The 27,125-nt window shown below is 39.6% G+C and overlaps 2 protein-coding genes across 2 annotated transcripts; both read right to left on the bottom strand.

The window, feature by feature from the left end:
• Positions 1-2,607: 2,607 nt before the first annotated feature.
• C4H1orf52 (chromosome 4 C1orf52 homolog) lies at positions 2,608-11,764 on the bottom strand. Its single transcript, XM_028489196.2, has 3 exons — positions 11,040-11,764; positions 10,209-10,407; positions 2,608-3,102 (listed from the first exon to the last, which is right to left on the bottom strand). Exons 1-3 carry the CDS (start codon positions 11,328-11,330, stop codon positions 3,029-3,031), a joined length of 564 nt encoding a protein of 187 aa, XP_028344997.1. The 5' UTR covers positions 11,331-11,764; the 3' UTR covers positions 2,608-3,028.
• A 4,585-nt stretch (positions 11,765-16,349) lies between these two features.
• On the bottom strand, positions 16,350-26,400 carry BCL10 (BCL10 immune signaling adaptor). Its single transcript, XM_007115253.4, has 3 exons — positions 26,065-26,400; positions 19,429-19,717; positions 16,350-17,729 (listed from the first exon to the last, which is right to left on the bottom strand). Exons 1-3 carry the CDS (start codon positions 26,119-26,121, stop codon positions 17,374-17,376), a joined length of 702 nt encoding a protein of 233 aa, XP_007115315.2. The 5' UTR covers positions 26,122-26,400; the 3' UTR covers positions 16,350-17,373.
• Positions 26,401-27,125: the final 725 nt, after the last annotated feature.

The following is a 27,125-nucleotide window of genomic DNA, read 5'->3' as shown; positions in this document are numbered from 1 at the left end:
GGTAAATTTTCTCAGTAATGTTCTTTGATTCCAGTTTTCCATAAAACTATAAAGTTATTTATACTTCGAATTTTAAAATATGGCCCACGAATGCTTAGTTCTTTTCTCAAATTTTGTCTTTGTGCAAAAGAAGTCCTTCATGCCTGATGCGACCTAACTTCCTTATCTTAAAGATGAGGAAACAATCAGAAATATCAAGTGACTTGATTCTCTAAAAAGGAAGCAACTTGGATAGAGGATTTTCCTAATCTTCATGGATTTTTAGAAGATCCTTCTCCACTGGGTTTTCACTACCTGAACCAAACAGCACCTTATCTACAGTACCCACATGGACACTTAGACATGTTCCCAGGACATCTCTGAAGGGGGAAAAAAAAATCCATTCTCTAATGTGGTGATAGATGTAGAGTGACATGAAAGTCCATTTTCCAACCAGGGATATTTCTGCAGGTGAAGCAATCCATAAGCAAGTTCATTTCCCCTTCTGTTACTTGGCCATACTTTGAAAAGAAACCAGAGATACAAATGGGTGAGTCAGACTGCCCCAAAATATTTAGCCTCCTTCCAAAATTCTCTCTCCCACTCCTAAATTAAAACTGGCTTGGGGCTTCCCTGGTGGCGCAGTGATTGAGAATCCGCCTGCCGATGCACGGGACACGGGTTCGTGCCCCGGTCTGGGAGGATCCCACGTGCCGCGGAGCGGCTGGGCCCGTGAGCCATGGCCGCTGAGCCTGCGCGTCTGGAGCTTGTGCTCCGCAACGGGAGAGGCCACAGCAGAGGGAGGCCCGCATACCAAAAAAAAAAAAACAAAAAACTGGCTTGACCTGTACTCACATAGGTGCACATCTTCCAGCAGTTGCTTAATAATCTCACAAGTGTAGCAACTACCTTTCCTGTTTAAAATATCAGAATATTTACCCCCTCCAAGGAAAAGTGGTATTTTGTTTCTCTCCTCCCCAGTTCTGCTACCTTCTAGAAAAGAGGCTCAAAGCACCACTAGAGACTGATCTAGTGATCTTCTGTCTGTCACAAACTGACTGATACAAGACAGGAGTTGAAACAATGAGTGGTAAAAAGAGGTTAACAAGATTTTCAGACAGTGGCTTGCTGGTGGTTTTTTTTTTCTTGTATGAGGTTCATTTTCATGCTAGTTTTTAAAATCTTGTAATATTTCAGTAACTTCCGAGATATCTGTTCCACCAATACATTCAACCAGACTATAGATTTTTTCCAGATTTGGGAATCACAACCTCATATTTCCATTTGTTTGTCACATTGGACTCATGCTTTACCAGTTGATGCCACTCCCTAGTACATGATACCACTGCCCTCCCAATTATTCATGTACAAAGATTTCAACCTTAAATAAAAAGTTTCTTGATTTATCAATTACTTCAACTTTGGGATTCAGATACTTGTAAACCTAGAGGATAAGCAGCTGTAGAACTGGATTTATAAGTTTAAGATATAGTGGAAGCCATCATACTCATGTCCCTTCCTCAATCCACAAAACACTATGACTGGGACACTTTTAATGACTTTTACAAACTTTAATCTACTTGATCCATGTTCTCACCAAATTTTATAGTTTTTCAAATGTTGGTTTCCAGTATGGGGAAAACAATCAGACTGGGGATTTTTAAAAACTGAATAATGTCCTGTAATTAACTCTTGTCTCTTAAAGTCATGTAAGAATCATGAAAAGACTGATGCGGTATATAACCTCTTTTTTATCTTTCAAAATGTTACAAATAACTTCACAGCATTTTGGACTGCAGAAGTCAAATCCAAGATTACAATCTTCCTAAATACCCCTTGTTGATTTTATTACTATATGCAAAGCATTAAAACAGGAGCTGGACAGAGAAAACACATAGGAGTAGGGTTGCCAGACAAAATATAAGATGCTCAGTTAAATTTGAATTTCAGATAAATTTTTACTATAAGTATTTCTCAAATATCGCATATACTAAAACATCACTTGTTGTCTATCTAAATTTCAAATTTAACTGGATATCCCATAATTTCATTTGCTACATCTAGCAACTCTTTGTAGAAGATCCTTATCTTTGGCAAGCTTACTGTTTAACAGGGAAATCAATGATCATAATATAAGGCATGTATGATAAGTGCAGTAATATAATTAGGGGAGAAGATCTCTACTGATTACCACAGAAGAGTACCTGGAAGAGATGGCAACTACAGTTCCTAAAATATGACTTTTTTTTTCAGTAATGTTTTTAATGGTCTTCAGGCTGTATGGATCATTACAGAAATAAGGAGGGCAGAGGAGTTTCCTCCTGAGCAAAGATGACTAAATTCTGATTGGCAGATAGGTGGTTTAGTGTGATATTTTTGGAGTTCAAGTGTCCTGAGTTAAATCTCAAATTCATTGCTCACTAGCTGTGTAACCGTGGATAAATTAATCTCTTATAAAATGAGGCTATTAATACCTGCTTTATTAGGCTGAGTATCAGAGACAATATATGCACAAAGCACTTGGAACACAGGAGGCACTCCCTAAATGGTAATACCCACTATCAGAATGTCACATGGCAAAGAGGGTACTTGTCACAAATATTCAAATGTTAATGTTATGCAGTAATAGTAATATTGGTAATTTTATTTCCATGATCTATTTACACTGTACAAACACTGCTGAAAAGCACCCTAAAGGTTCACAGTACAATATATTTACTTTAAAAATATACTCCTTTATAAAAGGTTCATAGAACATTGGCATGTCAACATGGGATGAAACTCAAAGCATGTCACCAATTCTGTGGTAGCAAGAATGCTTCCAAGTGTTGTCAATTTCACAATCACAAGTCACCATTTGAGTTTTAAATACATGTAAGTTTTAAATAAAAAATGAATTCTACAGTGGAAGGTTCCCACACCAATACTCATTATTTAATTAACACATACTTTCATGGAGATGTTGTTTCATAATAATTTACAATATCATTAATCTGCCAAAAAAACTCATTTCAACAGTTTCAGTCCAAAAATTCTCATCATTTGTTTTCTATTTTTTCTTCTTTGTTGGTTCTCCCAGTTCTATTTTGCGCTTTTTAGAAGTATGCTCTTCTTTTTCATCATCTTTAAATAGGAAAGGAAGAGTTTCAATCAGTAATTAAAAAAAAATGTTAAGCATTAAAATTTCATTGACTCTATACCAAAATCATTATCCTCAACTAATGTTTCTTTCAAAGTTTTCCAATAAAAAACACAAAAATAACTTTCAGAACTCTGATTTTAAATTGCAAGTAAAAATAAGGAATTTTTTCAACTGTGATGTTATACAAAATCTACAGTGATCCTTTAGTGCTATATTAAGGTAGCTTAAAATGAGAAAATCAAAATTTGTTCTGATAAAGCTATTCTCAAATATTCTACAGCATATACATGGTGGATATTTAAATATATAATCTAGGGCTTCCCTGGTGGCGCAGTGGTTGAGAGTCCGCCTGACGATGCAGGGGACACGGGTTTGTGCCCCGGTCCGGGGGGATACCACATGTGCGGAGCGGCTGGGCCCGTGAGCCATGGCCGCTGAGCCTGCGCGTCCAGAGCCTGTGCTCTGCAACGGGAGAGGCCACAACAGTGAGAGGCCCGCGTACTGCAAAAAAAAAAAAAAAAAAAAAAAAAAAAATATATATATATATATATATATATATATATAAAATCTACATGTTAAGAATGGAACACATTCCGTTTTTTTTTTTACAAAAAAAGATGTCAGTTTAACTATGACATTATGTGTCTATCAGCTAGTCTTTCCCCTCCAATCTGCTTTCCCTCCCCCCATCTCATCCCCCCACCCCCAGCCCCACACGTGCATTTTGAAGTTAAAAAGGCTCTCACAAGTAGATGTTTCACTGAAACTGTATTTTCAATTTTGTCCTATGTAGGTAGTTCTACTTTCTCCCCCATTCCTAGGATGGTCAGAATATTCCAATGGCAAGAGAAAAACAGACTTCTTCCCCCCTTCATATTATGGAGAATTTGGGGGGGAGGGGAGAAGAACCTCAAATTAAAACCATGTCCTTTACACTTTTCTAAAATATTATTAGTATCTGTATTCACAGAAAATTTCCAATTAATAAAAAAAAATATTGTAAAACCTGAAACAGTGGGCCCTTTTATTCAATTAAAACAATCCAACTGCATGTTTTAACAAAACACAGGGTAGCACAGAGCAGCTGCTAATCCCCATTTCTCTGAACAAACGCATGGCATTATTTTAAGAACTCCATGTAGGTGGAATAAATAACATGTAGAAGATGTTATGATTTATAAAATACAAATTTATTTTAAGCACATTACTGAATTCATTGTACTTTATTTTCTCAATCAACAGATACTCAAAGTTCAATAACTACCATGTGGTGGCCTATAAAATATTTTGATGTTGAAAGGGGACTTCATATTAAAAAATTTGGGAAGCCATTGATATCAGAACATAAACTTTGTTTTCTCATTTCAACTTCCCTTTTATTAATAGTCAAAAAAACAATGACAATTTTATTGTTATTACTTAACACTTCACATTACAAAAGGATTTTACAGTCACTTCTTACATGTGATTTCTCGATATTCTTCTGATAGAGACTGGGGAGCTCTGTCCTATTCTTTTTTTTTATTGGATTATAATTGACACACAATATTAAGTTTCAGATGTATAAACATAGTGATTCAGTATTTTTATATATTATGGAATGATCACCACAAGTCTAGTTACCACCTGTCACCATACAGTTATCACAATCTTATTGACTATATTCCCCATGCTGTATATTACATCCCTGTGCCTTATTTATTGTATAGCTGGAAGTTTGTTCCTCTTAAACCCCTTCACCTACTTCACCTGTCCCCCAACTCCTTCCCCTTTGGCAACCACCAGTTTGTTCTCTGTTATCAATGAGTCTATTTCTATTTTGTTTTGTTTGTTCATCTGTTTTGTTTTTCAGATCATGAACTCATTATGGTAAAAATAAACTTAAAACCTTAAGCCTTCAATTCCCTTCTGCTAACTACCATACTCAGAATATTTCCTTTGTTGATGTGGACAATAATTAGTATCAACAGCAGGTAATGCATCTTCAAACACAGCATGGTAATGTTATTCATATATTTCATAGAGCACTACAGATTGTAGCCAGTATGATAAAATACAATTCAGATCAACAAATCATCCCAGGAATTTACAAAGCAAAGTTTTAATCATTAGTTTATCATGTATACAAAAAAATACTTGTTCTACAAATCAACTGATGAGGCACACAGTTTAAACAAGCCAAGGCCTTTGTTTTTTAATTGGTGCTTAATTATCATCATGCTTGACTTTTGAGATTATTTTCAGTAGTAATATAAAAATTGAAATTACTTTCTAACTCTACTAGAAAATGCACTGTTAACATATATTAAAAAGACCATCCTGAGACACTTCTGCTTTTAATCTGTCACTTATTACAAGTTCATTTACTGAATAACAACAAAAACACAAACTACTGAGGTTGGAAAAATAACTTCCTACCAGTCACTGAACAGAAGAGCTAATGCCATCTAGTGATATAACAAGGCATTGTCTTAAAAAAAAAAAAAAATCTTGAAATGTTCGATCATCAACTTTACTGAGCTTCTTACTCTGTGCCATATACTACAGATGCACTTGTAAGGAAACAATTTTTATATTATGGAATTCATGTCACTTGAGATAAGCTTAAATTATTAATAGAAACTAAGCTTCTAAATTCTTAAAAAAAAAGCATTAGCTACTTTAGTTAGACCTTCAAGATTAATTACATGTTAATTAAGCTACAATAAATATCTAAGCCTTAATCATCTACATTTTACAACCACTAAACAAGTGTTGATAAGTAGTAAGGATTTATGATGAGTTTTGAATTTTTCCCAGCTTCTTTTATCTGGAAGGAGTTAACTGGCAAAAAAACGCTAAAGGACAGAAAATGAGAAGGAAAAATAAAAACAAAGTAATTTGATAATCTAAAAATGAGATTTATATTTAAGAGTGTGGAGCTTCTGTGACTTCCCTGGTGGCGCAGTGGTTAAGAATCCGCTTGCCAATGCAGGGGACACGGGTTCGAGCCCTGGTCCCGAAAGATCCCACATGCCACGGAGCAACTAAGCCCGTGCGCCACAACTACTGAGCCTGCGCTCTAGAGGCCGTGAGCCACAACTACTGAAGTTCGTGCGCCTAGAGCCTGTTTTCTGCAACCAGAGAAGCCACCACAATGAGAAGCCCGCTTGCAGCAACTGGAGAAAGACTGCGCACAGCAACGAAGACCCAGCGCTGCCAAAAATAAACAAACTAATTAATTAAAAAAAAAAGAGAGCAGATTGCTTCATCTCCTATCGAAAAAAAAAAAAAAGAATGTGGAGCTTCTAATACAAGATATTTTATGAATTAAAATAAAGAGGTTAAAAAAAGATGTTGGGAAATCGATCTGTGAACATAGTATGGGAGTTTGAAATGGCAAAAATCACTTCTAAGAAGAAAGGTATTCATTACAAAAAGAAGACAGTTACATTCAACAACCAACATTGAAGTCAAAATTGAAGATTTCAGTATTATCTTTTAATCTTATGATCCAGCTTTAAGCTGGCTGAGCACTGGGGTCCTTTTGTTTTTTGATATTGCCAACATCCACTTTCTAACGGAGGACCATCATATGATCAAAAGGTCAGAAATTACCTATGGGAACAGCAGCATTCTCTCACACATACTTCCTGCTATCTGAACTTAAAAGGCAAGCTGGAAAAAAAGATAATTCTTTCTACTTGCTTGTCCTGGTATATAAACCTTGCCTTTTCCACATAGGAACAAAGACAGGAGAGCACCAGCCTATGACACCCTAGATTGAATATCAACTACAGTGGCCTTATTGCCATTCTTCCCACAGGACAGCTACTCCTCAAGCACTCTCGCTTGCAAAACATCAAGAGACTAAACCCCAGTTTAATATGGCATCATTTCCATTTAAAGATCTGAATTTGAATTCCTATTCTGCCTCTTCCTAGCTGTGTGAATTTGGGCAATTCTTTAATCTGAGATTGTCTTCTTGTCTACAAAACAGTAATAATGAATCATGTACCACTTCTGTACTAGGTTGCTAAGAGTAACAAATTAGAAAACTTGTGTGAAGGTACTATCTTAGAGCTCGGCATTTTTTAGTTTTGTCATCTTGGACAAGTCACATAGCTCTCATTTTGACATTTCCCTATCTGGTTTCACAAGGTGTTGTAAGGATTAAATGTAATTTATGCAAAAGTGTTTATTAATTATATAAAGATACTATAAAATATGTTTGGTTTTTTTTTGTTTTTTTTTTTTTTTGTGGTACGCGGGCCTCTCACTGTTGTGGCCTTTCCCGTTGTGGAGCACAGGCTCCGGACGTGCAGGCTCAGTGGCCATGGCTCACGGGCCTAGCTGCTCCACGGCATGTGGGATCTTCCCGGACCGGGGCACGAACCCGTGTCCCCTGCATCGGCAGGCGGACTCTCAACCACTGCGCCACCAGGGAAGCCCTATGAGGTATTTTTAATGTCCACTTCATTTAGCATGTCCAAAAAGATGCCATTTACTGAAGAGGTACCTTCACTAGTGACTTCTAATTCACACTGGGAAGTCAGTGAAAGAAATGGGAAAGCCAGGTAGAATCAAAACTGGAGAGTAATATCCTTTATAGCAAAAAAAGGATACACTTCAGAATGTGTATTGCATTTAACTGTCACATCTCTTTAGTGTCCAGTAGTCAAAAATGTTTCCTCAATCTTTCTTTGACTTTCATGACCTTGATACTTTTGAAGATTCAGCTAGTTAACTTTGTGGAATATCCCTCAGTTTGGGTGTGTTTGTGTTCGGCAGGAATATCACCAACGTGATGTTGTGTTCAAGTGACACTCAGTTTTGATTTGTCCTGTTATTTATGATGTTCACTTTAATCGCTTGATTAAAATGGTGTCTGCCAGGCTTCTCCACAATGAAGTAACTCCAAAATGAAGTTACTATTTTTTTCCCATTTGGAATTAACAAGCATTAATTTTGTGAAGAGATACTTTAGATCTGAATAAATATCCTATTCCTTAGAAAAACACAAACAAAAAAACAAAAATTGGAGTAAGAACTCCTACCAGTTTGTTACCCTTTCTCTTGAAACAAACAAAATTCTCTGCAGTTGTAAAACGAGCTAAGTTAAGTAGCAGTTGTATTATGGGAAGATCAGAAATTTGTTTAACAAAAACAGCACACTCTTTCATAAAAATGATAGTCAAAAATATTTAGTCCAATAATCCACTGAATATTCACAAAATACTACAAACTGTATTACAAACATAACACCTGGACCCTGCTGTTTAAGGAACTCATCTTCATAAAGCAGATAGACTTATGAACAAAAAAATCACATAAAAGGTGGTAAGTGCCATCAATAGCATTAGCACATACAGGGTACAGAGGAGCAAATAATTAACTAGAAGAAGGTAATATTTGAGATTTAGACATTACCAACTCTCTTTTTTCTTAGAGTTGGATTTTAAAGGATGAATGAGTTTACCAGCCAAAGAGGGAGGGAAAAACATTCCCGACTAAGGTGGAACATATATTAAAAGGCCTGTAACCATAAAATAGCATGGTCTATTCACTTTTGCATTTTCAGATCTTAAAATTCTACAAGGGGGCCATCTGAAATGAGGGTGGAGAAAAAGGCAGGGCCTATCAAAGAGGGCTCACTCTGCTGCTGGTGAAGGGTTTTAAGCAAGTGAGGCAAGGGGGTGAGTGGGTAAAAGTTTGGAAGCAGAGATTACTGTGATTACTTACAGTCTAAGCCAGAGATGGAATTATGATACTATGAGGCAAGACAACTAAGTCATTATCTTATTACTATTTTTAATTACTATGTAGTAATACTCAGTTAAATTCATTTTGTGACACTAATTTTGGCTCTAAAGCACAATTGTTTTAATATAAAATGAAGCCATCAGCACTTCACAACTGCAGTCACAACAAAGAGTTCATGAAATAACTCATGCTGCTTTAATAAGGCATCATATCAGCTAGGTGGTTTGTGACCACCTAGAGGGGTGGGATAGGGAGGGTGGGAGGGAGGGAGACGCAAGAGGGAAGAGATATGGGAACATATGTATAACTGATTCACTTTGTTGTAAAGCAGAAACTAACACACCATTGTAAAGCAATTATACTCCAATAAAGAGGTTAAAAAAAACCAAAAAAACCCCCACCCCCGTTAAATGCCTGCAAGTGATGGCCAGAGTGGAGTTTGGAGAATGATGGCTGTGATCTTTAATATGGTTGTGCCTTTGTAAAGAGTCTCACTCAGAATTTCCAGGGTAATTTTGGAGTCAACCTTTTTTTTTTTTTGGATGATATATATGTTTAACTCACCTCAAGAATATATCCACGTAGACTTGAAGTTAGGGACCAGCTGGTGTAAATTTGTGTGGTTATCTCCTGTCCTAACCTTATAGCTTCTTTTTGTTCCTTGATTGTAGTTAAGCTTCATCTTGCCTCAGGGCCTTTGTATTTGCTGTTCCCATGTTTTGGAAATATTATTTCCAGCAAAATTTTCCATAAATGACTCCTTTCTATTCTTTGGCACTCATCTCTTACAGATATTTTTTCCTTGATTGTCCTACTAGCCTAACTTAGTCCCAATTTATCAGATTACCTTACTTCTTTCACAGAATAATAATAAAAACAAATATTAAAAATAAATAAATAAATAAAAATAATAAGGCATCATAAATCACATATACTACTGGTTGAGACATCAAAGATTTCACTTTAAATCCTGAATATTTTATGACCTTTCTCAAAAACACATTAAAAGGGAGGGTGGGAGGGAGGGAGACGCAAGAGGGAGGAGATATGGGGATATATGTATATGTATAGCCGATTCACTTTGTTATACAGCAGAAGCTAACAAACCACTGTAAAACAATTATACTCCAATAAAGATGTTAAACACACACACACACAAACACACACACACACACACACACACACACACACACACACACACACACACAGCAAAAGACATCCAAAGACCAACAACAATCAGTTTGCTAACTGACTAGATTTAAGTTTCATTCATTAAACATCTCGTTCACTTAAAACTCATCACAGGGACCAGAAGGCATTACCACTGGAGTCTGACTTTCCTTACCTGATTCCACTGTCTCCTCCCCTTCTGGGAGAAGCCTAGCTTTCTTAGCATTCTGTGGGGCATCATCACCATTGTCCTCATATATGTTAGACCATTTTATTGCCATATCCAGCTCTGGAGGGGGAGGTTTCTTCTCAGTAGAGTAGGTCTCCGGAGGTGGTACATAGTTTGACTTCCATATTTTGAATTCCTTCGGAGGCTGTTAAGCAAACACATTAAGAAACACTGTGACGAACCGAGGTTCCTATAATCGGTATGGGCACATGCACCTCCCTGCCGTTCGCTTATTGTTCAGGCTGACTTTTTTTTTAAGGTTTAAAGACATATTTTTCCATCAAAATCACAATACTGTTAAGTGAAAAGCCAAAGGGTTCCCTATACGAATAAAGCTATTAACTTTTAGTTACCAAAGAAGAATCCAGTCTCAGAGATACTACGCCAAGGCTGACCCCTTCAGGAGGCTGCAGCAGACACTGTCTTGGAGGCAGCACCGCAGGCACTTCGGCATCAAAGGGAAGGGGTCTCGGGGAGAAGCTGCAGCAGGGGGGCGGGGGAGTCACCACCGTTAGTCCTCGCCGCGCGGGGTCAGGGCACCGAGCGCGGAGGTTTGGGTCTCCTCACAAGGGGGCGGGGCTGCGGATCCGGTCTGACACCCACCAGGCTGGGGGAGGGGGCCCGGGCTCCCCAGGGTTGGAGGTGGGAGAGGGTGGTGCGGCATCCCGCAGGGGGTGACTGCGTGTGGGGGGCGGACAGCTGGTCCCCAGGAGGGGGCTCAGGAGGAAGGGGGCGGAGGCCGGGACCTAGATCGGGAAACGGGGTCGGGGACCTCACCTCCTCTGGCGCCTTGACGACGTGCCTCTCCCAGTCTATCTGTTTGTTGAGCGGATTGTAGAGAAAGGCCGGGCGAGTCACGCTCCGGAACAGCTCGTCGGGTCCAGGCAGCCGCTTCTCCGCCTTGTTCCCACAGCCGCCCGCCGACTTCGCCGGATCCGGGGCCTTACGACTTGTCTCCTCCGGCTCGCTGTTATCCTCCTCGTCTGAGGAGCCTGAGCTGCTGCTCCCATAAGCCGCGAAATAGCTCAGAGGATCTTTCTCCTCCGCTGCCATGACGGCTGCGCTCATCGACCGATGGCTGCGCCGGAAACCGGAAGCCGAGCCAGGGCCCGCCCCGCCGTTGGCCCCGCCCCAAGACTCGCTGATGGACCCGGAGTCTGCACCCCCTGGCGGCTGCGCCGTGATCCTGCGGCCTGGCTGAAGGACTGAGGCTGGAGGCGGGGCCGCGCACGTCCTCAATCGGAGGTTTCTAATGCACTTTTCTGAGGACCCCTGAGAAGAGACAGATCCTCAGGCAGTGGTCCAACCAAACTTTCAGATTCAGTAAGAATTTATTAAAGGCACAGAAAAGCTAAAAATTTTGTCTTTTCACCGCCACCTTAAAGCCCTTGCCCAGAGATACCAGGATTTCTCCCTGATCCTGCTGCATCTCTTCCTCGAAATAAAATTACTCTCAATGTGTTTCCCCTCAGTTGTCATGGAAGACTTCTATGGGTAAGTGGACTTACCAAGTCCCAAAGTGAATCCTCTCCTGCTTGACCGCATTCCAGCGCACTCTGAACAACCTCCTTTGATGGAGCTTCTCTTGTATTGCATCACACCATTCTGGGGGTCCTCCAAACTCTCTGGATTCTTATTGTCAGCCTCCTTCCATGCCTGCTTTGCTCTGTACGGCCCTTAAACGCTGGTGTTTCCCAACATATTATACCAGCTTTCAGCAACACTTACTAACAATCTGTAGAGGGTGTTACAAAGTTGCAAGTCAGACCATCCCTTTCCAGGGCGTTAACTACCTTAATGCTTGTGACTCCCAAATCCGGGTCTCCAACTCCAGTCTCTCAAGCTCTGGATCAAACCTCCATTTGGCTCTTAAACTTTATGTATGGACATCGTGCTGGGGTCTCAAACACCCACTTAAAGATCAGTAACTTGTCTTTACATATAACTTGCTTCTGCATTTGTGTTCCCTCTCTTAGTACAATAAATGACATAACCATGTGCCTAGCCACCAAGGGAAACTAGAAATCTTTGACTCCTCCTCGGGAACTCAGAGGGAATTATACCCAAGTGAAAGCAGTAAAGTTGGTATCAGTGTAAACATTCACAGGATGCCTTTTCATTTACACGATACACTCACCTCCAGGAGGCAGAGATGTCTATCTTATTCACCCTTTCCCAGTCCCACAGCACAATGTCTGTGAGCTCCTTCAGGGGAGGAGTTGGAGTGTGCTTTGTTCATTTTTATGTTCCTAGTACCTAGCTCAGTGCCTGTCATTGAGTAGATGATCAATAAGTATTGTGGATTATAATTTATGAGGGTGTAGATCTGTTTCTCAAAAATTTCCACCCAAGTACCTACATTGACAAAGCAAAATGATGGTCCCAAAGCGCAAAGTTTGGGAGCCTCCAAAACCATCCTCAGACTTAGTAATTTGCTTGAAGCAGTCACAGAACTCTCTGAAAGCTGTTTTACTCGTGATTATGGTTTATTGTAGCTAAAGGATACAGATTAAAATCAGCCAAGGGAAGACATGCAGGGTGCAGAGTGCTGGAGCCTTCCACATGCAGGGCTTCCGGCTGTCTTCTCCCAGTGGAGGTGTAGACAGTACTAACTTCTGTGGCAAAGACATGTGACAACATGCATGGAGCCATCTGGGGAGGCTCACCCAAACTTAGCGTCCAGAGTTTTTATTGGGGATTGGTCATGTGGACATAGCCTCCAGCCCCTCCAGAGGTCAAGCTGATACAGTATGGCCCAATGCCCCTTGAGCATTAACAGTTTTTTGGAATATAGTATAATACCCTGAAAATGTATGCAAATGTTATATACTAGTCCCTAATACAGCTCTTTTATTTCAATATACAAAAAAGAAAGAAGAAAATCCAAACTTCTCACAATGGTCTGTAAGTCCTTCCATATCTGATCCTCACTATCTGTGAAATCTCATCTCAATCCAGGCTCCTGAGTTCCCTAGTCATCCCTCATACTTACGTTCCAGCCATACAGGCCTGTGTGGTCCTCACTAGCTCATTCTTGCCTCAGGACTTGCACTCGATGTTACTTTTGCCTAAACTTCCTACTAGAACTTTACACAGCTGGGTCCTTCCTTCTTATGGTTTAGGTCTCAGCTCAAATGTTGCCTGCTTTGAGAGGAGTTCCCTCATAATGCTATAAACACTTTGGTCCAAGTTACTGTTTAGCTCATACATGCCCTATTTTATATCCACAGCAACTAGAATTATCAGGGTTTCCTTGTTTATTTTCTACCTATCTCCCCCAACTAGAATGTGAGTTCTCTATGAGAACATAGACATTGTCTGTTTTATCACTGTATTGCCAGCACCTAAAATGATAGTTAATCAATAAATATTGAATTATGAGTGAAAAAATACACAGTCTCCACTCTTACCTTTCTGCCGTCTAGGAAATGTTAATAAGAGAGCATGGAGTTGTAGAAAGAACACTGATCTTGGAGTCAAACAGCCCTAGATTTTAATTCTAAAGAGCTGTGCCACATACTTTGAGCCGTATACTTTATCCTGAGATTGTTTCTCATCTGTTAAAAAAAAAAAGTAAAAATAAAACCTTCCTTGCAGAGTTGTTATTCGGATTAAAAACAAGATCACACATGTGGAAACACCAACCACTGTATTTGGCACCCAGTAAGACTGTGGTTTCCAAACACTGTTGCACGTTGGAATCACCTAGAAATTTTTACTCACTTCTGATGACTGGCTTCCACAGCCTGGCATCCAGATCTTTAAAAGCTCTCCAGGTGATTCTGAAATAGGCAGCAAAATTTGGGAACCACCACAGTAAAGGACAACTGTCTGATAATTAAATAGAGTGGCAAGATCAGAGTAAGGCCTTTAGGAGCAGCACTCAAGTTACCCACATATTGTTTGTGCTTAAATTTAGCTCTTCTTTCGGAAAGCCCTCAAAAGATTACATTTAACAACAAAGATCGATTCCCTGCTTGGTTAGCTATTTTTTTTCCCCTCCAAAATCAACAACGTACTTATTTATGCAGTGATACAAGATAAGGACAGGGGCTTCCCTGGTGGCGCAGTGGTTGCGCGTCCGCCTGCCGATGCAGGGGAACCGGGTTCGCGCCCCGGTCTGGGAGGATCCCAGCGGCTGGGCCCGTGAGCCACGGCTGCCGAGCCTGCGCGTCCGGAGCCTGTGCCCCGCAACGGGAGAGGCCACAACAGAGGGAGGCCCGCATACCACAAAAAAAAAAAAAAAAAAAAAAAAAAAAAAGATAAGGACAGAGCGTGAAACTTCCTACTCCCTTTCACGCTGCTTAGGTATAAGGACAGTAGCCACAAGACTTAACTTCTACTTTATACTGTACACAAAATTACTTTGTAATGGATCATAGAGCTAATTGTGAAATGAAAACAACTAAGTTTCCAGAAGAAAACATAGGGGATTATCATCACAGCACTGGGATAGGCAAAGATTTTTTAAACAGGAGACAAAAATCACTGACCACAAAAGAACTAATCATTAAACTAAATTAAATTTTAGAAAATGTTTATCAAGGGACTTCCCTGGTAGTCCAGTGGTTAAGACTCCACACTTCCAGTGCTTCCACTGCAGGGGGCACAGGTTCTATCCCTGGTCAGGGAAGTAAGATCCCACATGCCAAGTGGTATGGCCGAAAACAAAAATGTTTATCAAAACAAACCAAAAACCTCCCAAACAAAATAAAAAAATTCGAAACAACAAAAAAAATTGAAAGCAAAAAAATTGCCATTATCCTGGTAAGTTCCAAATTTCCCAGTGTTTGCCCTTGCACTAGAAATGACATGCTGACCAAAGATGGAATTAGCTCTTGAAAAAGTGACCATGAAAAGACATGCACGAAATGTAAATGCATAGTGCTAAGTGAAAGAAGCCAGTCTGAAAAAGCTACATATTGTATGATTCCAACCATTCAATATATGACATTCTGGAAAAGACAGAGCAATAGAGAGAATAAACAGATCAGTGGTTGCCAGGGCTGGATGGGAAGCGGTGGGCCAGGGGGGAAGAGGAAGGGATGAATTAAGTGGAACACAGGGGATTTTTAGGGAAGTGAAACTATTCTGTGTGATAATATAATGGTGGATGCATGTCACTATGCATTTGTCAAAACTTATAGAACTGTATAACACAAAGAATGAATCCTAATGTAAACTATTAACTTTAGTTAATAATAATGTATCAAGACTGGTTCATCAATTCTAATAAATGTACTAATGTGAGATGTTAATATAGGAAACAGGTGGTATATGGGAACTCTGTACTTTCTGCTCAAGTTTTCTGTAAACCTAGAACTGCTCTAAAAAATAAAAGTCTCAATTTTTAAAAAAGCAATTTAAAAAAGTGAGCTCGAAGGTGTTGATTTTATATTAAGTGATAATTTTCACTGCTGCATTAATCAACCCAATAACCAATTGCACTATATCATGTCACAGTTTCATTCAAATTTATACATTTTTGGCAACAGCTGGTTTTCAGTGTTTAAAGGAAAAATAAACTGATTTCATAGGATTCAGAAAACCAAAAGCCTAAGTTTGTTAAAACCTTAATTTTATTGTCTACATAGTTAGTCAACAGTCTGAAAGAAAACTATAAATATAGGTGCTACACCATATCTAAATTATGATCTTTGATTCCAAATAAATCCTATTTAAATTTTTAAAAAAGTAACCACATATCAAATTTTATTTTAATTAATGAAATGAAAAGCTTGCTTCTGCTTTTGAAAAAGGTTTCTTTAAGTATTATGCCACTATTTTTTTTTTATTGCCACTATTTTTTTTTAATTGCCACTATTTTGTTATGCTACCCTGGAGGTGAAACATATTTCTCCATAATCGTTAGAAAATGTTTATACTACAAAAATCACCCAGTCTTTAAAGAATTTTTAAAGTCAATATGCCAATCTTCTTCATGATTGATAATTTCATCAGTCCATACAGAAGTGCAACTCCATCTCACAACCTGAATTAATGTTCCCTATTAAAATTGGTACATACAAAAAAAGTTTTAGGTATTTATTTCCTAATGAAAAACTTGAAACTTCCAAAACACAGCACTACAACTTAAAAACATTTATTCTTAATAGCATATTTCCATCTCTGCTTTTTGCAAGTAGTGGAAATATATATGAGACAGATATCTAGAAGTAGATGTAGTTTAATGAAAACAATGAAAGAAGATTTATAAATTTGTAAAATTAGTCAAACTTTGTCATAGAACAAAAAGACATATCTAGCTAATGGCCCGCTTGTTCCAAATAGTACTACAAACAGAACTGTCACATATACACACAAACCATTTTGTTCTAATTATTTCAACTGTACAGTGGTCCTCATTAAAAGGGAACAAAAAGTACAGAAAAAGTATTTTTAAAATCTTATTAAATTATATGTAATAACTGAAGTTTATGCCAAGATTTTTCTTTGGGAATGAAAATGATAAAGCAAAGAGTGTGAAAATCTTAAGAAAGTAGTATTAATTAGTAAGATTAATAAGAAATGTATTTTGGCAAATTGGCACCGTAGGTGGCTCAAACTCCATTAGATATTTCTCTGAATCAGAAGGGGACTTTCTAAGTGCCTGTAAGCCCAATTGAGTGGGAAAAAGATTCTTTTCTGTACACTGGCAGTATTCCCAGTAGTGATTGGCTTTATTACCGAATAGGAACAGCTTAATTCTGAAAATGTACTGTTGAATGGTTGGAAAGGACTATTAGACTGTGAAACTTATTAGCACAAATGCACAGAGAAGAAACATTGTTCCCAGCCTAAGACTCTATTCTCAAATAGAGAAATGTTCTCTATTAAAATTAGTCTTAAAACATAAAAAAAAAGTGAAAACACTAAATTACCTCAAAAATGAAGAGAAAATACTGAAGAGTACATGATCAACACGACATACTTTAGCTATCTACAAGTATGCTTCTTTTATTCTAAAAAATTCTATTTACAAAGTATGTTTACGTTGCATTATAAGACATGTATCAAATGTTAATAAGTCATTATAGCAATTTTATAAGATGATTCATATCCTTTCAAATATTTTTTGTCATCATTAAAAAAATTAAAACGCAGTAAACTGTCATTGCCGCAAAAGAGCACGTGATCTTAAGGGAAGAAACATCTCACTAGAGTTTCCACAAGTTCCTTCTTCTTCTAACTGCAGCTCTGGTGGCAAAGGAGGAGCCCCAGGGTCCCCAGGTCTAGGAAGCGTAGTTGAAGAGAAGGTGGGGTTTTCAGTTCTGCCTACTTCTAGAACAGGCAAATTCAGAGAAGAATCAGTAGAAAAAAAGGGGGCTGTGCTGGATTCTCCTTCTGGATGGTATATGACGGTGGATGCTCTCAGTTTTTCAGAGAAATTACTGTCATTTGAATTTGATCTAGAGAGGTTGTTTGTGGCTCCATCTGGAAAAGGCTCACAGCTGCTACATTTCAGTCCTACAATAAAATTATTCAGATGTAAATGAAAAGTAACTAGAAAACTGAGTCCACACCCATCTTCGAACTTTTTAAAGATTACACAAATTTAAATAGCAGTTTATAAACTGTCATAATCCATTTCACATTTTATCTGCTTTTCCTGACAATCATGAAGCATACTATTATTTACATTTTCTAGATGTAGAAATAATCTCAAGGAAGCTAAATGACATGCTACAATTCACATTTAATTTGTGTACTTATTCTTAACCATTGAAGGACCTGGAAAAAATAAAGTAGCCCCTAAAATTATTCATAAAATAAGAAATAGCTTTCACAACTAAAAAATATTCTTTAGCACTCCAGCACACACACACACACAAAAATTTACCCCAATTTTAAACTGGGTATATGCTAAAATTCTATGAGTTAATTACTTCCAATTCTTGAATCATGGGGTGTTACAACTGGAAGGGATTCTACAGGTCATCCGGGACAGCCTCTCACTATTAGAGACGAGAAGACAGAGGCCTGGAACAGTGAAGTCATGCCCAGCATTCCAGGACTACTTCATGCAAGGGGGACGGCTAGAACCCAGGTCTCCTCTTCACATTAAATAGAGAATGTCCTGGTTCTCAACCTAACAGTTTACTTAAATGACAGAGGTTGTTCCGAACAAAGAATTCTACCATATTCAAAGGGTATAGCCAACAATTAGCCTCAGCGTGGAAAGAATAAACACAAACACAATTTATCTTTCTGTTAGGCTTAGCAAATATTCAACCCAATGGTCTACAGGCACAGAACTTCCTGAGTTGACAGATTTTATGTAAAACTTGCGAAGTCTGTAAAGTACATTTGTACGTCAATTTTTTCCACTAGTTTTTCAACTTCACAATACAGTCAGCATTTCTGTCCCATGGAAGAGAAACTATTTTCTTAAATATGGCTCAAGGGGAAACTTCATCTGTGTTCCAGCATGGATTTATAGACTGAGTTCCTTAAGGGAAAAGCCCTAAATTACTAATTTCTGTTTCCCTTGCCTAGAACAGCTGGAATAGAGCTGTATCGCATGCACATTTATCTTAAGTGCTCTGTAGAGAGAGACAGAGAAAGATGGGGGTTTGGAGGGAGAGGGGGATTTAAATCGTGTAAACAATTCTACACAGCATTCCAATTTAGTGAGTGTGTGCTCTGGGGTGAGGGTGAAACGGAAGAGGTAAATCTGCTACTCCCTTAATCAATCTCAGTTTTATGCCTCTCTCATTTTGCAACACTGAGTGTGATTCTAGTGTTTAAAGTTACATATAACTCATACAAGATGATTCTTACCAACATAAGCCAACTACTTCATCATGTGATCAACTGGTGGGAGAAAAACTATCAGAGTTTATCAAAGGTAAAATACTTTACCTATACACTGTTCTTTATGCGTGATATGCATTTTCGGGGGTTACTTTTGACCAGATTAATCTTGCATTCTGCTGACTTTAGAAACAAACTCCTGTGTATACTGGGATTTCATTGTAGTTGTTTTCTATAAATGTGTTGTTAAACGAATACAAATACAGAACACTGAGTGATATTTCACTTTTGCAATGTAATGACATCAAATAAGGTAAAAAAATGCAAATCGAATGTAATTCTGAAGGTTGAACTTTTTGAATAAAAGCAAAGTTACATTTAAATGAACTTTTGGATAACTAAGATATCTTACCTTTCAGATGTTCTAGTTTTATATTTCTAAGTTTTAGCACTTCATCTGTAATCTTCTGTATCAGGAAGTTCTGTGTTTTTTCTCGCCGAATAGATTCAACCAGGGTATCTAGTCCTTTGGGGTTTTCTTGTAAGTAGTCTAACAATTTTCCAGCCCTTTTTCTACTTGATGTTCGGCAAGAAATTTCTTCAGTGTCTTCTCTACTGAGTATTTTTTTTGCACGTAGATGATCAAAATGTCTCTCAGCTATGATTTTTTCACACAGGTATACACGCAAATTTTCTAAAGCCTAAAAGATATAAAAAATGCCTCAATGTATTTTTTTTTTTTTTAACACCTAAGGAAATCACAAAGGTGACTGATTAGTTAGGAATCTGACTGGTGAGAGAAAACATCCTGAAGTCAGGAAGCTCAGCCCTGCTAAAGGCATGCCATTAAAATGAAGGTCCGGTTAGACAGAAGTAGGTCCCTGACTAGATATTCCTCACTGCTTCTGAACTGCTCTGATATCATCTTCACATCTATAAACCAAGACCAAACTCTTGTGAGGAGGGGGCCAGTCTAATCTAGGGGGCTTGGGTCTGTGGAAATAGGGAGGTCTGCTGAGGGCATTCAGAGGTAAAGTTGAGAGCAGAGGTTACTGTACATTTTAGTTTCCATTTAGCAAGGAATCCAGGATTAGTCAGGACCATAGAGGTTAACTCACAGTTTATAACTTTCTCATGTTATTAATTTTCCATCTTTCTAGAGTGAAACCACACACACACACACACACAAACACACACACACACACACACACACACACACACACACACACACACACACACAAGAGAGGGAGAAAGAAAGAAAAAGAAAGAACCTAAACCAAAAGGGACCATACTGGATCTACCTTTGGAGTCAGTTGGCAAGACTATAGTCTAACTCAGCCTTGGGAGAAGGAAGGTAGAAAGGTATGGGGGAAAGAAACGTAAAGGAATAGTGGATATTGGAAAAAATTAAAGAAATAAAAAGAAATCACATAAACAGGCCTAGACCTGAGAAGTGCCTAACGAGGCTTAATTAGTCAAAAATCAGTGTGGGGGGCTTCCCTGGTGGCGCAGTGGTTGAGAATCCGCCTGCCGATGCAGGGGACACGGGTTCGTGCCCCGGTCCGGGAAGATCCCACATGCCGCGCAGCGGCTGGGCCCGTAAGCCATGGCCGCTGAGCCTGCGCGTCCGTAAATGGTATTAACAATTTGATGTGAGTGGCTGTATTATAGCTTCTCCATTTACTAAATATGCGATCTTGGGTAACTTAACTCCTCTGTGCCTCAGTTTCCTCATCTGAGTGTTATGAGAAATAAATTAACACACGTAAAGCACTTGAGAAAGTGCCTGGTACATAGTAAGTGATGAGTAAATGTTAGTGATGATGACAATGATGACTAACTTGATTCACACTGACAATGATGAACTAAAGACAATGGAAAATCTTCAAAGTATATGAGAGTATATGGTGGCAGAAAAGTAGGTTAGGTGAAGGGTTCCTACAGTTCTCAGTCCACTGAATTCCCACGAGAAACATTTCACATATCTAAATGCCAAATATGCCAAGTGCTGAGCAGTGGATATGCAAAGATGAGCAAGACTTGAAACCTGCATGCAAAGGGCACATGGTCTAGTTGAAGAATACATTATCAACTCAAGCTAAAAATTATGAGACAATAGAATATGACCTGGAAAAAAAGATATAGGTCAAGTACTGGGGAAGCAACCAACTCTGCCTCCAGGACCTGGGAAATTTACAGAGACTACACCTGAGCTAGAGGCATGAAAGGTAGGCAATGAGGGAAATTACATTTCCCTATAGTCAAAACCTCATCAAAGGTTTATAAATAAGAGACAATAAGAAAACTTTTACAGAGGGTTGGGGGAAAGCAAAAATTGGGGTCAAAGGAGAGCAATTAGAAGACTGCTACAATATCTTAGATATGATAAGCTGAGTGCATGAATTTAAGCTGTGGGGATGAGGAGAGAGAAAAATAGATTTAAAAGATGAACTCCTTGGAAAATCTCATTTGTTGTCATTTCTACCATACGTTGATGATTTCTAAATTTTCCTATGTGATCAAGACTTTCTCCACCTAGAGATCCCAATGGTACTTAAAAATCAACATGTCCAAAACCAAATTTGTTATCTTCCCCTATCATTTTCCTCTGACATTCTCAACTCACTTGCGAGTACCACCATCCATCCAACCATGCTATAAACCTACAACTCATCCTTGACTTTTCCTCTCTTTCACTCACTTGGCACATTCGATCAGATCACCCAACTACCAAGTCCTGCCAATTTACCCCGATATTTATCTAAGCTGCCCCTTCACTCCATCCCTATTAGTTCGGGTCCCGATATATCTTGCATCGACTATTAACAAGACACCTAGCTGTACTTCTTCCTTCTCTCCCCACCCCGCTCAAATTCTTCCTTCACACATCTATCAGACTTTCTAATTTTTCAAGAAAAAATGGAAATCTGGAGTGTTACATGAATTCTACCAATATTGAAATGTTGTTAGTTAATTTTTAAAAAATTTAAAACACTGTGTTCCACCTCGACTTAAAGGATAAAGTTTCTCAACCATAGCAGAATAGCAGAGAAGTGAAGAGCATGGCTGTGGACTCAGACCAACCTCAGTTCAAATCTTGAATCTGCCACATACTCCTGTGAGAGCTGGGGCAAGTTACTTAACCTCTCTAAGCCTCAGGTCCCTTATTGGTAAAAAAATAATAAATACCTAGCAGGACCTGTAGGAGGACTAAATGGGACAGTGCATATGAAGGCTTGACACAGTAGGTATTCAATAAATAACAGCTACTTGATGATGGCAGGCAGGTGCTTCATAGTATGGATCCTGCCTACCTCTCCAGCTTACTCTATGTTCTGGAACTTTATGTTCTTCCTAAAATTGCTGTTTTCCACTACATTTCTGTAAGTCGTTACCTTTGCCTTGTTTTCTTTTCCCATATCCCTATTCATCCTTTAAAATTCAGGACAGTGGTCATCTCCTTCAGGTAACTTTACTTAAACTCCCCCAAATGAGTACTCCTCTCCTGCCTTTACAGCACCCAGTGCATACACTTCACTTTTCTATACAACAGGACTCCACTTATATCTCCCAACTCACTCCCAGACATTTTCACTCTGTCCCACTACTCTTCTCAAAGTCACCAAGGGTCTCCTTATCACTAAATCTGATACTTTTCAGTCTTCATCTCACTTCTCAGCAGTGTGAACACAACTGACCACTCCCTTCCTGAAATACTCTTTCCTTGTCTTATTTGAATACCACACTCTCCTGGCTTTCTTCCCATCTCTGCGGCCATAACTTCTTACTTTTTTAAACTTTTCTATGGTCTCCCTTTCCCTTATAGCTCTCAAGTTCCCCAGGTAAACTCACTTAATCCCACACTTTTATTTCTAGCTCAGATCTCTCTTTTGATCTTCAAACTTAGAGGTCTAATTGCTGATTTGACATTTCCACTTACTAATCTGATTCCACTCTCTTCCTCAACTCCCACATTCAAACCATCACCAAGTCCTATCATTACTGTTTAAAAAATGCATCTGGAATTCTCCTGTTCCATCCATCTCCACTGCCTGTACCCTGATCCGAATGACCATCATCTCTCAACTATGTAAATTCCAAGGATCTCCTCATTAGTTTCCCTCTTCTCCCTTTTGCTTGCCCCAATCCATACAGTGGGTAGAGGGATTTTAAAAAAATTCTTCAATAGGTCTCTACTACACTTGGAAAAAAAATCCCACTCTACTACCATCTGTAAGACCCTTCATAATCTGGCACTAGCCCACCATCCTAACTTCACCTCTAGGCACTCTCTGCCTTTTTCCAATTTCCCCAAGATCTTGCCTGCCTTAGATCCTTTGAAAATTCTATTCTGCCTAGAATGCTCTTCCCCAGTTCTGTCACAGCCTTCAGGAACCAGTTTAAAAAATGTAACCTTCCCTGACCATCCTATCTCAAGATTTCCCCTCTTATCTTGTTATTGGCTCAACACGTGTTTGTCTCCTTCATAGTACTTACCATAATTTGGAATTATACATTTATTTGTTTTCAACCTTAAGAACCCACATGTTAAAAGCAGGCAAGAACCAGGTACATTCTGTCCAACTCTGTATATACTGCATTTAGCAGAGTGCTAAGTAGATAATGTTTTGGATGAATGTAAAATTCATTGCACTTATTTTGTGATTCGCAATTGTCACTTTATATGTCCCCCCCACCCCCCCAAGAAGTTGAGCTCTTCTCAAACTAAGATTGTGTCTTAGTTTTAAATTTCTGTTAGAATCAATGGCAGTATCAGTCTCACAGTGTGTAGTCCACATTTATGAAACTGAACTAAATTCAACAAAAAAGAGGTAAACAACTAGATGGAGCACACAGGGAGAAGGAGTATAGTGAAGTGGGAGCCTGAAAAAAAAAAAAAAAGAAGTGGGAGTTTCCATGTGGATAAGTGGTGGTACAGTCAGTCCTCTGTATCTGCAGGTTCCGCACCCTCGGATTCAACCAACAGTGGATGGAAAATATTTGGAAAAAAAAAATTCCATAAAGTTCCAAAAAGCAAAACTTGAATTTGCTGTGTGGGTCAACTATTTATATAGCATTTACATTGTATTTACAACTATTTACACAGTATTTACATTGTACTAGGTATTATAAGTAATCTAGAGATGATTCAAAGTATATGGGCAGATGTGTGTAGGTTACATGCAAATACTACGCCATTTTATAAAAGGGACTTGAGCATCCATGAATTTTGGTATCAGCAGCCAATCCCCATGGATTCATCACGACAGAGAATACAGCAGAAACAGCAAGTGGCTTTGGGGGAAGGATGATAAAAAGTTCAATTTTAGACAAAGTGAGGAATCTGAAGGATATAAAAGTGGATTTCCAGTAGATATTTGGAAATAAGCACTTAGAGTTGAGAAAGAAGGAAGTCCAAATATGTGGATGATAATTTTAAAACTCCTAAGGTCATAAACCATTTTGAAAACATCATGAAAAAAATTTCTAAGAAGAAAATGTGCACATATTTTTCTTCATAGATGTCCTGAAACGTGTCCATGATTCCCCAAGGTTATGGATTTCTTATATAGCTGTAAATTGAAATCATGGAGATGGATAATATCAATGAACTAATGGAAAAAAATAAAAGCCTAGAAGCCACCCTTCACATCTGTGTTTATGTACAGCCTTTATATCCTTCCACTTGTAACCTCTCACTACCTGTTTTATCAACTGTAAAATGGGAAAGACAATTATCTGCCTTAGAGGTTGTTGTACAGATTAAATGCGAACATTGTAAATTGTGTGACACAGTATCTGGAATACAGCAGGCCTAGCTCTTGAAGTTCATGTTTTTACTGGCACAAATCTTGAAAAACACAATACTCATTTATTCTTTATTAGTTATCAATGTCCCAGTCTTAACTCAACTAGAATGTAAAGCAGGGGCCTGTCATTTTTGTATCTTTCCAGGCCCAAGAACAGTACTTTCCATATAATAAGTGCTCCACAATTATCTGTTGAAGGAGGAAACTAAGGCACAAGTCCCAGTCATAACCAGTCTCCTTTTGCTAATGAGTCATACCAACTGTAATTATGAGTACAGTGTAATAAACCTTACAGGTGAGGGGAAAAGGAAGCACACAAACATTTAAAAAGCTGCTGTCCTGTCCAATTCACAAAGATGATTCTGTATAAGTACTGCAGTGTTAAGCCAGAACACAATTCATGTTCATGTTGTTTTGAATTTGAATTAATATAAAGTATTTTAATGGTACTCATATAAGTCTCACATGGCAAAACAAGTTAACTAAAAGCAAAGGAAAAGAGAAACAAGTCAGACCTCAACAAAGTCATTCTTTACGAATAAATACTAAGATTTGCACTTCAGCATCCAAGCAGAAGAGCATAATTTAGCTGCTGAATATCTCCAACGTTTACCTGTAAATTAAATCTCCGCTTCATGTATTCATCCCCCGCTCCCCTCCGCGCCCCTTCAATTTAAATACGTGGGCGTTTGCTTACTAGGGGAATTCCGGGTTGTGCTTTCAACAGTCCAGCTTCCCCCAACCCCCTTTGCAAGTTTCACGTATTTGATCCACTGCTTGGGAGGCTTTATCTGCTCCAGCTTTTGCTCCAGGTTGAGCCAGCAGCCAAGGCAGTCTGACTCAAGGATGAACTTGCGTCGTCGATCCTTAACAACGCAGCTCCAAAGCGCAGCTGGGGTGAAATCACCAGGGGATGGGTGACCAGTGGGCAAGAAGCTGACTGTAAAGAAACGTTCCACTGAACAAGATTTCAGAAACCCAAGCCCTGCTTTTATTGATTTAAAACGTGGATTAACAGGTCAGCGTGGATCAGATCACTTCCACCAAGGTCCCTCGGATGCAGGGCTCGCCGCGGTCCTGCTGTGCCCGGACGTTTCGCTTCTCTGACCGCGGGCTCCTCCTCCGATTCCGACTCGGAATAGGACGCGGGGTTTCCTCGCTGCAGGAACGCCCCCCCCCCCGCCCCGCCCGCCCGCCCCCGGCCCTCGGCGGTGCCCGGGCAAGGTTGTGCTACTCACGTCCTTCTTCACTTCAGTCAGGTCCTCCTCGGTGAGGGACGGCGCAGTGGGCTCCATGGTGAAGGCGGGAGATGGCGCTTCTTCCGGGTCCGGGAGCTCGGGCTGCGCCGCCCCGCCCAGGCTGGGGGCTTCGGCCTCCGGATGAAGGGGCAGAAGGGGAGGCGGAGGAGGTCGGGAGGAAGAGGGCTACGCCTTCGAAAACAGATGGACTCGTGGGTCAAACTGTAGCGCTTCCGGCTCTGCCTTTGGGAGCCGAGGGCTCAGCCAACCTAAGCTTCCCGACGCGGAGCTCGGGCTCCCGCTCCTTCCCTCTCCAAGAGGCCCAGGCCCAGGCACCGCCCCTCGGTGAGGCCGGGCCTTCGGGAGAGCCCGCCCCTTCTCTGTGGGAGCCAATCGGGGCCAGCCCATGGGCCAACCTTCTCCCCGCCCCCCGGCCGGAGCCTTTCAGGAGTGGCTCCGCCCACAGCCTCCGGGTAGTTTGCATGTGGCCGCGGGTTGGCCTCACCGAAAGGAATCGTTTCCCTGGGTGGGGAGCTTCGCTGCTCTGCCTGCGGGCCGTCGCCGCCTGCGCAGACAGCTCAGAGGCGGAGTCAAGTCTCTGCTTGTCTGTGCTTTTGGGTTCCTCCTCTTTTCCCAGACCCTACCCAACGATTTCCTGTTGCTGTGTTTGCCCACTCAAGTTTTAAAATTATTTGGTCTCACACGGACACACGCGCTTACACACACAAGACGCATATACAGCCTATCAACAATATTAACGAAATTTCTGAAAGAGAAAAACCGTCTGCGATCCCACTACTTTAACACCTAATTTAACGTCTGTATTTTTTTTGGTCACTGTTTATTATAAACACATTTCCTTATTTATTCGTCCGTGTAATGAAGCTATGTCTACCTCATGCCTCTCACAGGGCTGCTGTGAGAATTAAATGACATGATATACGTAAGGTTCTTAGAGGTACTGGGCACACAGTACACACCTTACATTACTTAAACATTTATTGAGTCCTTACTAATATGTTCTAGGCATCTTATTCTGTAACAGTTCTCCCATTTTATCG

Source organism: Physeter macrocephalus, chromosome 4 (assembly GCF_002837175.3).
Source record: "Physeter macrocephalus isolate SW-GA chromosome 4, ASM283717v5, whole genome shotgun sequence".
Taxonomy (NCBI): Eukaryota; Metazoa; Chordata; class Mammalia; order Artiodactyla; family Physeteridae; genus Physeter; species Physeter macrocephalus.
Note: the sequence above shows the minus strand (reverse complement) of the source record. Positions and strands in the feature narration are given on the sequence as shown.

Coding starts and splice junctions, on each gene's coding strand:
- BCL10 (XM_007115253.4), bottom strand. CDS start 26,121: ATGGAGCCCACTGCGCCGTCCCTCACCGAGGAGGACCTGACTGAAGTG. Junction 19,718..26,064: donor TGACTGAAGTGAAGAAGGAC/GTGAGTAGCACA, acceptor TATATCTTTTAG/GCTTTAGAAAATTTGCGTGT. Junction 17,730..19,428: donor AAAACTAGAACATCTGAAAG/GTAAGATATCTT, acceptor ATTTTATTGTAG/GACTGAAATGTAGCAGCTGT.
- C4H1orf52 (XM_028489196.2), bottom strand. CDS start 11,330: ATGAGCGCAGCCGTCATGGCAGCGGAGGAGAAAGATCCTCTGAGCTAT. Junction 10,408..11,039: donor TCGTCAAGGCGCCAGAGGAG/GTGAGGTCCCCG, acceptor TTTGCTTAACAG/CCTCCGAAGGAATTCAAAAT. Junction 3,103..10,208: donor GGAGGAGACAGTGGAATCAG/GTAAGGAAAGTC, acceptor TCCTATTTAAAG/ATGATGAAAAAGAAGAGCAT.